Raw genomic sequence first — 14,106 nt, forward strand, 5'->3', positions numbered from 1 at the left:
ATCGCAGGCGAGCTCCCTACACCCAGTCTGGACTGGCCCCCCACATATGCACTTCCCCACTCCCGAGACAAGGGCCCCTTAACAGAGGATGGTGTTTTGTGCACAGCCCTGACCTCATCCAGCACCACCTGCAAATGGGGAGGGTTTGTGTGTGCTGGGAGCTGGCCCTCCCGCCGGGGAGTTCATGAATGGGGGGGGGGGTGAAGGTAGGGATGGGGGGAAGAGGCTGGCACTGCAGACACCCACGTTGGGAGTGCTGTGCACGCAGATGAACAAGATGAGGCCAGGAGGGATGACAGCTGCGGTCGCCAAGCCCAGTCACCGCCCCGGCGCTCCCTCCTAAGCGCACCTCCAGCCCCCAACCCCCCTCCTACCAGGCTGCGAAGGGTGCGGACCCTACCCAGGCTTCCTCCCTTTCCGGAAGTTGGATGCCATCCCGGAAGTCGCCCCTCTACCTCCACCCCCTTGGGGTTTGCTCAGCTTCCAGTCTTCCTCCCCTGCGGTCTTTGACCTGTCACCTGCTTCTCCTGAGACAGGCATGGACCCCCTGGGCCAGGCGCACAGCAGGAGCTCGGAAAGCCCCGGGGACGGGGGGGGGGGGGGCTGTTCCAGGATGGGGCTCCCACCCCTACTCCCACCAGCTGCCCTGGGCGGGGCCCTCACCAAGCGAGGTTTTTCCCATCTCCCCCACTTAAGTATGGTCGGGCGATCAAATCCCAGCTGTCCTTGGGCACATGCCGCCTTGTGGGCCTCAGTTTCCCCATCTGTAAGTGATCGAAATAAGCAATTCCCACTGGGGCCGCGCCTCGGTCCCACTGCTTCCTAGCCCAGTGCCACTGCGGCCCTAGGGACAACAAACTCCTTTGGGTTCGCCCAGGGTGGGGTGCAGGGAGGATCCGAGTCAGCCCTCCCAACAGGCTTGACAGGCCTGAACACACACTCTCCATCTCACTTTCTCTGAAATGGGGGTGCTGCGCCCACTCTCCTTGGGGAGCGGCCCTGCCTCCCTGCTACGTAAACAGGTGCGGCGGCGCGTGCGAGGAAGAGCGAGTTTATTGCAGGCTCCAACAGGAAACCTGGCGCCAGCTGCTGGCTCGGGAGGGCGGCCTCTGAGTGGCCGCCACTTCACGCAGCCACCACCGCGGGCGGTCGCATAGTCACCGCCCATTCCTCACAGGCCAACGCTCCCGGCTCCTCCTCTCCTGTCCCTCGGGGCGCCTTTGCCCGGGGAATCGAGGATGCACTCGCGCTTTCGGCTCGCTCTCGGGGTCAGGGAGAAGGAACTAGGAGTCACGGGCTGGGGTGGGGGAAGGGGAAAGGTGCGCGTGTGTGCTCAGTGGCGCGCTGAGGCATAGCGAGGGCGTTGCTGCCTGTCCCAGGCGGCGCCCCGCTTCTGCCCGCGCGCGGGCCCGCCAGCTCGGTGCGGCCCTGGAACCCCGGCTCCTAGCCGGAGTCCCCCGAGCGCAGCCAGCTGTGGCGCACGACGTGACCCGCCGAGGGCCTGGCGGAGGGGCTGAACTGGAGCAGCTCGGCGATCAGCGCCTTGCAGCGCTCTGACAGCTCGAGGCCCTCCGGGTAGAGCACGCCGCGCTTTTGGCGCCGGGGCAGGCCGGCGATGTCCGAGTCGTCAAAAGGCATGCACCCGGTGACCATGACGTAGAGTACGACGCCCATACTCCACACGTCGTACTTTTTGGGGTCGTAAGGGATGCCCAGCAGCACCTCGGGAGACGCGTAGGCGGCCGAACCACAGTAGGTGGTGCTCAGGTCCGGGTAACCGTGCGCCTGCCGGCCGAAGCTGAAGTCGGTGAGCTTGACGCGGCGCTCGTCGGGACTCAGCAGCACGTTCTCGCACTTGAGGTCGCGGTGCACCAGGTGGTGATCGTGCAGGTAGCGCACAGCACCCGCGATCTGCGCGAAGAGGTCGCGCGCCTGCGCCCCGGGGATGCGACCGTTGCGCTGCACCGCTTGCAGCAGATCGGTTGCTGCCGCCTCCATGACGATGTACAGCTTCCCGTTGCACACCTCGATGAACTCGAAGACGTGCACGATGTGCGGGTGTCGTACGCCCCGCAGGATGGACAGCTCCCGCGGCAGGAACTTGTTGACGAAGTCTGCCGGCGCGCGCCGCCTGTCCACCACCTTGATGGCCACCGTACCCTTGTACTTCTTGGAGGTGGCCACCTTCACCTTGGAGTAGCTGCCCTCACCGATCGTGCGACCCAGTTTATAGCCGAGTTCGCTCAGGAGTTTGTCGCCCGACATGGTGGCGCCCGGGGGCGCGCGGGGAGCAGGAGGCGGCTGCTGTCGGGGGGCGGCCGGACTCCGATTTCGGGCCTAACCCATGGCGCTCCGCACCTGCACCCCCGCGCCCCCATGCGCCCACTCCACGGACCCCGCCGGCGCCGAAGCTTGTATCGCCTGGGTAACAATTTCTGCCTTGTGAAGTGACCGCGGGCGTCACTCTCGCGGACCCCACCCCAGGGCTCCTCCCTAAGGCCTCGCGCTTTGTGACTCAGTGGCCCCACGGTCAGTTCCGACAAGGCGCCAGCGGAGGGCACCAGCCAACCCTGGGGAGCGGAGTCTGCTCCTGGGATTGGGGCGCTGTCTCCAGAGTTCCCCAAACTCTATGTGCCCATCTGGTGACCACGTGGAGCCCTCAGGTGACCGCAGAGACCCCGAGGGGGGAAACGGGGGCTGGGGTTACAGGGGGCCCTGGCTCCTGGGAAGTTCCAGGTTTGCCTGCTCTGCGCAATTCCTGAGGTAAGGTCCAGAGCGCCTGGCACACTATGGGTGCCAATCATGACTGAGTCTCGCTGGTTCAGGAGGAACAGCAGGTGGAGCCAAGCCCCGCCGCCTGATCTCTTCAGAGGCAAGGCAGAAGTGGGACCCGAACTTTAGGCCCGCAGGCTCGCAGAACACCTTCACTGCAGCTTCCGCCACACTCAGCATGGCGGAGGGTTGTGCGTCATTTCCTTCCGGGATCGGAAGTGCGGGGTCCTGCAATAATGGCGGCGGCGAAGGTGAAGCAGGACATGCCCCCACCTGGGGGCTACGGCCCCATCGACTACAAGCGGAACCTACCGCGCCGAGGACTGTCGGGTCAGTGAGTGTCGCCATGCGCAACTGTCTCAGGGTCTGGACCCTTTGGCGTGCTATCGCAGGGGCGGGAGCCGGCGATACGAGCGGGCCTCAGTCGACCCGAAGTTGTGAGCTGAGATAGAGCCGCGGGTCCTTGGTGGCTTTAGTAAAAAGATGATAAAAAGATGATAGCCGCTGAGTAATTACATGTTAGGTCTCAGCTTCCTTCCTCCCTTCAGCCCGGGAGATTGGTTCCCCTTTTACAGTGAATTAAACTGAGGCTGCGACAGCCCCAGGGTCACCTAAGGCATGCTGGGACCCGAACCCAGGGAGACTTTCTAAATTCTGTGCCAGGGTCTCCCTCACAGCCCCTCCCCCGGTTATTGCCCCAGGAAACAGTATGAATTTTTGAAACATTTTAGTTGACGTTTAAATTCCATTATTGGGTTTATCACAGGTAATTATAAAAGAGAATATGAAAGGCACCTACACTGAGCCCTCAGAATTAATGGAAATTCGAAAATTTAAAGGCAGTTTAAGATGAGTGTAGTGGTCCATGCCTGTGACCCCAGCATTCCAGAAGCTGAAGCAGGAGGATTACCACAAGTTGCATGTATATGTACCACAAGTTCTATTATATGTAGCCCGGGCTACATATATAATGGAAAGCTAAGCTAAACTACATAGTGAAACTATTTTGAAAAAAAGAGTAATTTAAGATTGAGTATACTGTAATTTATTGAACTTTACAGTTAAAAACCTGTGCCTTAAAAAGCCAGGCATGAGGGCTGGGGATTTAGCTCAGCAGCATAAGCGCCTGCCTTGCAAGCAGTCAGTCGTGAGTTCGATCCCCGGTTCCGATAAAAAAAGAAAAAGACAAAAAATAAAAAATAAATAAAAAAGCCAGGCATGAACCAGGCGTGGTGGCTCACGCCTGTAATCCCAGCACTCGAGAGGCTGAAGTGGGAGGATTGTTGCGAGTTCGAGACTAGCCTGGGCTACAAAGTGAGCTCGAGGCCAGCCTGAACTACATAGCGAGAGCCTGTTTCAAAAAAGACAAAAAAAAAAAAAAAAAAGTCAGGCATGGTGGCTCACACCAGTAATGCCAGAACTCGGGAGGCTGGAGCAGAAGAATCCTTGCAAGTTCAAGACCAGCCTGGGCTACAAAGCGAGCTCAAGGGCAGTCTGAATTGCATAGTGAGACCCTGTCTCAAAAAAAACAAAACAAAAACTGTGCTTTGCTGATCCTGGTGGTTCATGCCTGATGGTTGCAAGTTCAAGGCCAGCCTGGATTACACAGGGAGACCCTGTCTCAAACAAAACAAAATAACCAAAAAAAATCCTGTGTGTGTTACACATACTATGTTTCAGTTAAAAGACAAATTCAAGACAAATGTAAGAGCTGGGCATGGTGGAGCTATGCCTGTTATCCTAGCACTTGGGAGGCTGAGGCAGGAAGCTTGCTGTAAATTAGAGGCCACAGACCACTGAACAGCCAGTTACTGAACCCAGGGGATCAAACAAAGACTGAGCCACTGCAGGGATGACTTCCTCTGTCGTCCTCAGTACCTTAAGAATGTGTGATTAGGAGGCTGCTGAGGAGGGCAGCACCTGGTACAACAGGAGGCCCCCATATTAAGAACCAAAAGAAGATAGGGTAAAAGGTGTGTGTTAAAAATAGAGCCCTAGGAGCTGGGGATTTAGCTCAGCGGCATAAGCGCCTGCCTTGCAAGCAGGCAGTCGTGAGTTCGATCCCTGGTACCGATAAAAAGCAAAAAAAGACAAAAAAAAAAAAAAATATATATATATATATATATAGAGAGAGAGAGAGAGCCCTAATTGGATGTGGTGGGGCACACCTGTAATCCTAGCAAGGTGGCAGACTGAAGCAAAAGGACCGCAAGGGAGTCCAGCTGGGCAATATAAAAGGCCCTGTCTCCAAAATAAATAAAAACAAAAAGCCCAACAGGGTGGTGCATGCCTGTGATCCCAGCACTCAGGAGGCTGAGGCAGGAGGATGTCAGAAGTCAAAGCAGCATCTGCTACACAGTGAGTTCAGAGACCTAGCCTGAATAAGCTAGTGAGATCCTGAGAAAAATTAGAGGAAAAAGTCTTTGAAGAGCCTGCTTCCACACCCAGCCTTCAAATCACACTGTATTCCTTCAGTCCCAAACCCACCACGCAGGCTGTTGCATGGCCCCACACTGAGAGCATTTTACTTGCTGGGTGTGGTGGTGCATGCCTATGAAAAATCTCAGCACTTAGGAGGCTGAGGAGGGGGATTGCCATGAATTTGAGGCCAGTCTCAGCTACCTAGTGAGTTTCAGGTCATCCTGAACTGCATTACAAGACCCTCTCCCAAACTCCCTCCCCCCCAGTTTTTTTTTTATGTTTGGAAAAGGTTGTCCTGGTAGCTGATCTCTATGGCCTTGAAGTCGCTGAGATGTTTTTGGTTTGCTTTTTGTAGTATGGTGGTTGGAACCCAGGGCTTGTGTAGACAAAGGCAAGGGCTGCCTCATTCATTCCCCCCCCCCCCCCCCCGCCTTTTTGGTACTGGGAATCAAACTTATGACCTCTGGCTTGCCAGGCGGACCCTTATGCCACTGAGCTAAATCCCCAGCCTGTCCCACTCATCTATACCTTCATTCCTGTCTACTTTTCTTATTTATTTATTTAGTTGTTTTCATTTTTGTTTTATTTTTTGCAACAGGGTCTTGCCATGGAATGCAGGGTGGCCTCACCACCGCATTCAGAGATCCTCCTGCCTCAGCCTCCCACGTGCTGGGATGACAGGCCTGTGCATCACCATGCCTGGCTACTTTTTTGTTTTGCTTTGTTTTGTTTTTTGAGACGGGGTCTCAATGAGTTACTCAGGCTGGACTTAAACTTGCCAGTTTTCTGCCCCCTGGCCTGGGTCCATCCTAGGTTTCCTTCTAAGACAGTGGGTTTCAGCTCTCACATTCAGACCTGTGATCCAGTGTGAGTTAATTTCTCTGTATGACATAAGGACACAGCCTGTCCCTGCTCTGCACGTGGCTGTCCAGTTGTCCCATTTAGTGAAAAGCTTGTTCTTTCCCATTGAATTGCCTTGGCAGCCTTGTCCAGAATCAATTGACCATAAATATGAGGGTTTATTTCTGGACTCAGTTCTGTCCTGACACTGAACGTGTCCTTGTGTGCCAGGACCACACTGTCCTGTACACACAGCTGCATGGTGTGTGGGGGACTAGGAAAGTGGGGGTTCTGCCACTTTGTCCCACTTCTTCAGAGTCATTTTGGCTGTTCTGGTCTCAGCATTTCTACCTGAGCCCTGTGGGAAGGGAAATACATATTCAACATTGCATCGATCTAGGGAATGTTACCAGCTGCTCAAGGCTGCATGTTCTCATCTCATCTATGAACTTATTGAATTTATTTTTTTCTTGTTGTTTTGTTTTTTGGTACTGGGGATGGAACCCAGGGCCTTCTCATTGAGCTACATTCTCAGCTCCTCCTTTCTTTTTTTGAGGCAGAGTTTCACTAAGTCACCTGGGCTGTGTTCAAGTTTGCAATCCTCCTGCATCAGCCTCTAAGAGTGCTGGGATAACACGTGTCCACCCAACACTACCCTGAGCAGGCTGAATTATGCCATAGAAATCAGAACTACTTTCTCATTCACTTCTGGATCTAGCAGAGGGGTCTGGAAAGAGAACAGTGACATTGGCCACCCTCAGGACACCCTGAGTGGGGACCCCTGAGCCACCCCAAGTCCTGGGTGGGTCTTACGCAACATCACACTGTCAGTCAGTGGTCACCTACTGGATGTGAACTGGAGCAGTGGGTCTCTCCTAGTAGCCAGCAGGCCCTAAAGAAGGAGACTGGGCTGGAAATTAGGTTCTGGCCTCAGGAAGTCAGCCCCATAGCCACCCTCAGGAATGGAATCAGGATTAGTTAGGATTAGAGCCAGCCTCCTGCTGGCCCTCCATAGATATTTATGGCACCTCTGTCCCTCCCCTGGAGTGCCCAGGCCTGACCCCCTGGGCCAGGAAGTCACAGTGCCACCATGGGGCTCTGTCTTTCTCTCGTGGCTACATTGTGTCCTTGTGTACAGCATACAGGGTAGTGGCCCAGAGTGCAGAGCAGGTGGCCACAGATGAGGTCCCTGCCATGTCCTAAGGATCTATCTTGCCTCCAGTCACTCTGGCCAGGATGTGCCAGAGTGGCCCGGGAGTAACTGTACCCTTCATCTGACTGTCCCTGCAGGATACAGCATGTTTGCCCTGGGCATCGGGACCTTGCTGTATGGGTACTGGAGCATGACAAGGTGGAATCGTGAGCGCAGGTAGTGCCTGGCTGAGGGGGTGTGTGGGTCTCCTTGGTGTGGGCGTGAGTCTCCTGGAAGAGTCCTGTCACTGGGGCTGGTGATGCTGGGCACAGGCAGCCTTGGCCTTAGCCATGCAGCCCAGGCCCCACAATGGTCCAAGCCTGGTGTGTGTTTCTAAGCTTCAGAAAGGCCCAGCAAGCAGGGAGCTGGTGGCCAGGTGTCCACAGCCCGCTTTGGGCTGCCAAGGCCTGGAGTGTCCTGTGGGCAAGTGGGCGACATGGCCATTTGGCAGGCTTCTTTTGGGGTCACTGGTCAAGCCCAATCATCAGGACATGAAAACCAGGCCACACTGGTGGGGGCTGCAGAGGCCAGAGGATCAAGGCTATAACTCTGCTCTGGGCTGCCAGGCTGCCCCCTGTCAGTGGGCATCTTGGAAACTGCTGAGTGCGGCAGAAGAGAGGACCGTGCTCTGGTTATTTTGAGACAAGGGGACATGGTTCAGTGAGTCCCAGAACCCCGTGATCACTGTGTTCCCCCTCATTCATGAAGGTCACCAGGAAGGGCAATTTCTAGAGGGAAAAACTTTTTAATTGCAAAGGAAGTGAAGAAAGTTGGAAGCCAACAGTCCTGTGTGCCTGCCTGTGCCAGTGCCCGCCCCCACCCACCCTGGCCTCACCCCTCTCACCACCACACTGCTTGTGACTCCCTGTCGCCTTTGCTGTTGACAGGCGCCTGCAGATCGAGGAACTGGAGGCCCGCATCGCCTTGATGCCACTGTTCCAGGCCGAGCGGGACCGCAGGTAGGGTTGCCTGGCACAGGGCATCTGTCAGCTGCATCCCTTGGGAGCAGGCCAGAGACTTGATCTACAGGAGACCTTAGAGAGGAGGACAGGAAGGCTTCCTGGAGGAAGAGGCACCAGGGCAGGGACAGGAGACAGGATAGAAGTTTGCCAGAGAGAAGGACAGGGATACTCGAGCTTAGCATGATTGCCAACCTTTCCTCCCACCTCCTCAGGAGGCCGAGGCAGGATGATTGCAAGTTTTAGGTCAGCCTGGGTAACTTGGTTAGACCGAGTCTCAAAATACAATGTTAAAACAGGGCTGGGGTGATGGCATAGTGGTGAGTGCCTGCCTAACATGCATCAGGCCCTGGGTTCCATTCCCAGCATGGGAAAAGAAAAAAAGGAAAGGGAGGGCCAAGGAGGGGCAGTGGGGCCCCCGGGGTGCTCACCCCACCCCTCCCTATCCTTCCCCAGGGTCCTGCAGATGCTGCGGGAGAACCTGGAGGAGGAGGCCATCATCATGAAGGACGTGCCGGGCTGGAAGGTGTGTAGCCCGCCCCCCAACCCCCCCCCCACGTCCCCCCGCCCCCTCCCCCAGAGTGGGGTGAGGGGGGCAGGGCCGGCGAGGGAGCCTCCTCCTTGAGTCCTTCGTCCTTGTCCCCAGGTGGGCGAGTCCACATTCCACACCACGCGCTGGGTGCCCCCGCTTATCGGTGATCTGTACGGACTGCGCCCAGCCGAGGAGGTCTTCAACGCCAGCTTCGGATTCATGTATTTCTCATCATAGGGGAGTAAATGCTTGTGCCCTGCCAGCTGTCTGTCTGTCTTTAGACACCCACAAGTGTGCACCCCCGACCCCTGGGGGATCACCATCAGTTGGGTCCCTCCTACCGACACCGGCCTGAAGGGAGCTGTGGGTGGCCCCAGGGCAGGATCCCCCTGCCTTGAGTTGTCACTCAGTACTTTCCCAGACCTAGTTTCCTGCCTCTGTCCCTACTGTGTGCTTCTCTGGGCCTAGCAGACTGCTCCGTTTCTAGGATCAGGGGGTTAAATTGGCCCGCACGCATTGCCCAATGGGCACGTGCAGCGCCTTCGCGGCGCCTCCTAATTGGCAGATGCCCGGAATGGGCGGGGGAGAGTGGGGTCGCCCCGCCTACCGGGCTTCACTTAAAAAGGCCCTGGTGCCAGAGGCCGGCGCATCCGCTCTCCCGCACCATGAGTCGCGCGGAGCCCGCGGAGGCGTCTGAAGAGCGCAGTTTCCTCAGGTCAGCGGGCAGAGGGGCGGGCTGGGAGGGCCCTGGGTCTGAGGCGGGCGGGCAAAGCTGGGCCGGGGTAGCTGTGCCTCTGATGGAGAGAACCCGCAGTGCCTCCCAAGCCGCGTTGCCGTTGGGGGGCGGGGGGAGACGCATCCGTCCCACCGGCCCTTCATGAATATTCATCAGCACCTGCACCGAGCCTCACCACCGCTATCCACTATCCGGGATGCGCGGGTCCCCCTAGGGATTTTTCCTGCTTATAAAACATGCAGAGGAGGAAACAGGCCCGGGGAGAGTTCTGTCTGAGCCACAGCCAGGGCTGATTTGAGCAGCGGGCTACAATTGTTAGGTTGGCAGCTCCCGGGCACGTGGGAGGGGTGGGCAGTGTCGCAGGTGCATTGAGGTCTTGAGTTGTGGTCTGGTCTTAAGGGCGCCTGAGCAGCCTGAGGAATCCTGTTTCCCCGGGAAGTGGCCCAGTTCCCTTGGACCCAGGCAGCCTCAGGGTGGGGGCTGAAGTCAGAGGGGGAAAGAGGCACCCAGAGAACGAAGCCTCCAGCGGCCCACAGCATCAAACGGCCCTGCCCCGTCTGCCCCATTTACCTTGGCTCAGAGCTGCTGCCGCCACCAGCCAGGCCTCCCCACTAACAGCAAAATGCCCACTTTGAAGAAGATAAAAGTTCCAGGTGTCCAGGAGGGGCAGCAACGAGAAAGGGCAATGGCGTCCCAATTTGTGGGTCCCTCAGCCTGAGCCCGAGTGTACCTCCTAGCACGTGCACGTGCTTTCCCCGATTGAGGCCAGCGGCACCCCAGGCACCCCCTCCATTTGCCTCCATTCTCACCTTCCTCCTCCAGCAGCCACAGATGCAGACCCAGCATCCTGAGCTCCCCAGGCAGCTGCCTTCTCCACCTCCTGAGCCCTCCTGGTGGCGTTTCTCCCAGGTCACAATCCCCGGGAAGTGTTCAGTTATCCCCGCACACCCATGCTGAGCAGGGGAGGAGTCCACTTGGGGGGCCAGCACCAGCAGGCCTCACCCCTCTCTGGCGTTCCCATTTCTGCTAATTGTCCCCCTGCTGGCCCATAGCCCGGGGCTGCTTTAGCATCCCGCTGTCTCACAGGCCCCAATGGCTTCTGAGCAAGGGTCCAGTTTTCACCATGCCAGGCCCTCCTGCTCAGAGAGGTGGACATGAACCCTGGCTGTTGAACAGCAAGCAAGTGGCATGACAGCTTCACCTCAAGCCATGTGACCACAAATATGTTAACTTTCTCGCTGCACCTGAAGAGGTCACAGGCACCATGTCCACTTCTGAGCCGTCAGAACTGCAGCTGAGCGTGGTGGCAGCCGCCTGTGACCCTAGTGCTCAGAAGGCCGAGGCAGAAGACAGCAAGTTCAGACCAGCCTGGACCCCACAGCGAGACCCAGACTCCGATACCCGCCCTGCCCAGACCGTGCAGCTTGCCCACCCCTGCGCTCCCTGGACCTGGTCCCACCGCCCCATGCAAATCCTTCGAACTTCTCTGTGCGGGCCTCCAGCGAGGGGCCTGGAAGCACTTTCAGCCGCCATGCGCAATTTTGGCCACCAGAGGGTGCTCGCGTCCCGGTCTTCGGCTCCAACTTCCCACGGGCTGTTGTCACCCGGGTGCTGAGGAGGAGGAGGATCCCCAACGCTGGGGTAGCGGGTGAGGGGTTGGCTCTGCACCATGGAGTCCAAGCTGGTCTGTCGGGACCGCGGGGGGCTCCGCGTATCCATCCCCTCCCCTCTGTCCCCAGCGCGGCGGAGGCGGCCGCCCTGGAGCGGGAGCTGCTCGAGGATTACCGCTTCGGGCGGCAGCAGCTGGTGGAGCTATGCGGACACGCTAGTGCGGTGGCCGTGACCAAGGTAACCAACCCCAGCCTTAGGATGGTGGGCTCAGAGACAGAGAGGCGGCGCTGCGGTGAGGGCTGGGGGGAGGGTAGGGGTGCAGCTGGTGCTGGGGGAGGCCCTTGCCTTGCGGGCTTGAGGGCGGTCGCGGTGTCTGGAGGCTGGGCCAGCACCCGCGGTGAAGTCGCTCCCTCCCCGAGGCTTGCTGTGGGGTCATCCGCTGGCCGTGGGGTCCCTGGGAGAGAGGGCAAAAAATCCGTGCACAACCACCACCACCTGCACTGGCCGGGCGCCTTTCCTTCCTTCTCCTGCCTTCTCCTTTCTCCCCCCACCCCCCAACTCCTGTGGCTCTTTAACAGCAGCTGGGTGTCTTTCTCCACCTAGACCCGAACTTTTCCTTTCTCACTCAAGTGCGTTCCCGAGCAAAATGCGGCCTGGGCAAGGCAGCAGCCCGACATCTCCCTGGGTTCCGCTCCCTGGCGTCGGCTTCTCCCTGATGTGGGCTAGGCCGGGTGTGGCTGAGTCAGGCTTGCTCCGCCCGGGCCCTCGTGGGGAGACAGCTCCCTGGTATTTGGTCGCTTGGGTTTGGTGAAGGCAAAAGTGAGGCTGAGGCGGGGAGGCTGGGCCCGGAAACCTGAATTTAAGCTAAGAAGGCAGTGATGTTTCACGCCTGTCTCCCGTACCCAGGAGGCTGAAGTAGGAGGTCACGAGTTCGAGGCCAGTCTGGAGCAATTTACTAAGACCCTGCTTCAAAATAAAAAGGGCTGGGACGTAGCTGAGCGCTCACACGGCCATGGAGGCGCGGAGTAACTGAGACAGATGGTCTGGGTGGATGGGGCTGCCTCCCTCTTCCAGCTCCGCACACCCCTGGCCGGGAAACTCGGGCAGAGCGGGGCGGCCACCGCTGGAAAAAGTGGACAGAAGTGCTGTCTGCGGCTCTGGCAAGGCCCCGCAGACTGCGTGGGTCGGGGCGAGGGCCTGGAGGTGCACTCCTCTCCCGCCTTTGAGCCGGGATACCTCTCTTCTGGCCCTGTCCTGTGACCCCCTCCAGGCCCAGGTCCCTCCCCCAGGCCCCCTTCCAGGCCTGTTTGCCCTCGTGGCCGGGAAGGACGCCCCCTCACCAGCCTGCGCCCTTGCTGCCCTCAGGTGTTCCCTTTGCCCGCGCCCTCCCGGAAGCAGAGGACCGTGCTGGTCGTATGCGGGCCCGAGCACAACGGGGCAGTGGGGCTGGTCTGTGCCCGGCACCTGAGGGTGTTTGTGAGTAGCGGGGAGCCCCAGACTCACCCTGACTCCGTCCCTGTGGAAAGCACTTCCTCCCCCTGCTAGAGCCTCAGGGGACCAGGACAGGGATAGTCGGGATGGGGATGCTGCCAGATCCCCGACAGAACCCTCCCCCCTGCCTCTTCCTGCCCAGGACTATGAGCCCACCATCTTCTACCCAACGCGCTCGCAGGACCCGTTGCACCGCGACCTGACCACACAGTGCGAAAAGATGGACATCCCCTTCCTGTCCTACTTGCCCGCCGAGGTGGGCAGTGGTCCTCGCAGGGGCGGGGGACAAGGGCTGGGCCTGTCACCACCTGTCACCACCTTGACCGCACCGCCCTGCAGGTGCAGCTCATCAACGACGCCTATGGGCTAGTGGTGGACGCCGTGCTGGGCCCCGGCGTGGAGCCCGCTGCGGTCGGGGGGCCCTGCACCCGTGCGCTGGAGACGCTGAAGCTGCTGTCCATCCCCCTCGTGAGCCTGGACATCCCCTCAGGCACGAGGGCAGGGGTGCGGGTGGGCGCTGGTGCTGGGGGAGGCTTTTGCCTGTCTGCCTGCTCGTAGCCTCAGTTTCCCCAGCCGGGCTGGAGCACGCTGTCCGGCTGAGTACCGGTCCACAGAATGGGAGGCTGTCCCGCTCCCAAGGCCCCACCCTGGAGGCCGCTGCCTACCCCCTGGCCCCCTGGCCTGGGAAGACGTGAGCTCACTTGGCAGAGGCCGCGCTGCCCTGGCCGCCGCCCTGTGCCTGCTGGAGCCATTAGGGAGGGAGGACGGGATAAACAGCGGCTGGCAGGACCCTCCGCGGGTGGCTGCGCTCTGGGGGTGTCCCCCTGCGGTCAGAATCCCGGCCGCCCCTGCGGGTGCCGCAGGGTGGAGTCAGCAAGTGGTCTTGCAGCTGGGATGTGAGGCGCTGGCGTCCAGGGTGGGGGCTGGGCTGGGGGAAGAGCTGGTGGCTCGTGACACGAGGCTCTAGCTTCAGGTGAGGCTGAGGGGGTTCATTCACGAGGGGACAGAGGTTGCGATCTGTTGATGGGGGGGCCCTGAGGCCAGTCAGAGGGACTGCAGTCTGGCCACGAGGGAAGAGGCTGCCACGGAGCGACAGGGGCGGGAGGCAGGGCTGGGGCGCCCCTTCGGAGGCCAAGGGTGGGAGAGACCTGGTCAGAGGGCGGGAGTGGGCGCAGTCAGGACCCCACGACAGTGTCGAGGCTGGGTCCGGAGGGGAAGAAGGATGCGGGGGGGCGCAGTTCCCATCTCCGATTCCCGGTCCTCAGGCTGGGATGCCGAGACGGGCGGCGGGGAAGCCGAGGACGGGCTGCAGCCAGACGTGCTGGTGTCGCTGGCGGCCCCTAAGCCCTGCGCGGGTCGCTTCTCCGGGCGCCACCACTTCGTGGCGGGCAGGTTCGTGCCTGACGACGTACGCCGCAAGTTTGCGCTGCGCCTGCCGGGCTACACGGGCACCGACTGTGTCGCGGCGCTGTGATCATCACTAATAAACGGATGCCACTCGCGCCACCTCGGGTCCTGTTTTGTGCCAGCGGCTGCATGGGAGCCAGGGACA

At 59.4% G+C, this 14,106-nt stretch overlaps 3 protein-coding genes across 4 annotated transcripts; 2 read left to right on the plus strand and 1 right to left on the minus strand.

The window, feature by feature from the left end:
* Positions 1-1,035: 1,035 nt before the first annotated feature.
* Tssk6 (testis specific serine kinase 6) lies at positions 1,036-2,743 on the minus strand. Its single transcript, XM_003465124.5, has one exon. The coding sequence runs from the start codon at positions 2,263-2,265 to the stop codon at positions 1,444-1,446; it is 822 nt and encodes a 273-aa protein (XP_003465172.1). The 5' UTR covers positions 2,266-2,743; the 3' UTR covers positions 1,036-1,443.
* Positions 2,744-2,898: 155 nt separating this feature from the next.
* Positions 2,899-8,978, plus strand: Ndufa13 (NADH:ubiquinone oxidoreductase subunit A13). Its single transcript, XM_003465125.5, has 5 exons — positions 2,899-3,102; positions 7,324-7,402; positions 8,113-8,184; positions 8,641-8,710; positions 8,831-8,978. Exons 1-5 carry the CDS (start codon positions 3,009-3,011, stop codon positions 8,951-8,953), a joined length of 438 nt encoding a protein of 145 aa, XP_003465173.1. The 5' UTR covers positions 2,899-3,008; the 3' UTR covers positions 8,954-8,978.
* A 5-nt stretch (positions 8,979-8,983) lies between these two features.
* Positions 8,984-14,060, plus strand: Yjefn3 (YjeF N-terminal domain containing 3). 2 transcript variants are annotated; one of them, XM_003465205.5, is made up of 6 exons: positions 8,992-9,431; positions 11,192-11,300; positions 12,429-12,539; positions 12,697-12,810; positions 12,894-13,044; positions 13,820-14,060. In XM_003465205.5, the coding sequence occupies exons 1-6, from the start codon at positions 9,382-9,384 to the stop codon at positions 14,026-14,028; spliced, it is 744 nt and encodes a 247-aa protein (XP_003465253.1). In that variant the 5' UTR covers positions 8,992-9,381; the 3' UTR covers positions 14,029-14,060. The 2 variants fall into 2 exon arrangements, with proteins under 2 accessions (XP_005001694.1, XP_003465253.1); XM_005001637.3 differs by lacking the exon at positions 12,429-12,539 and having other exon boundaries at positions 8,984-9,431.
* Positions 14,061-14,106: the final 46 nt, after the last annotated feature.

The sequence above is a fragment of the Cavia porcellus genome, unplaced genomic scaffold (genome assembly GCF_034190915.1).
Source record: "Cavia porcellus strain 051 isolate PalLab524CR breed Dunkin Hartley unplaced genomic scaffold, mCavPor4.1 scaffold_17, whole genome shotgun sequence".
NCBI classification, from domain to species: domain Eukaryota; kingdom Metazoa; phylum Chordata; class Mammalia; order Rodentia; family Caviidae; genus Cavia; species Cavia porcellus.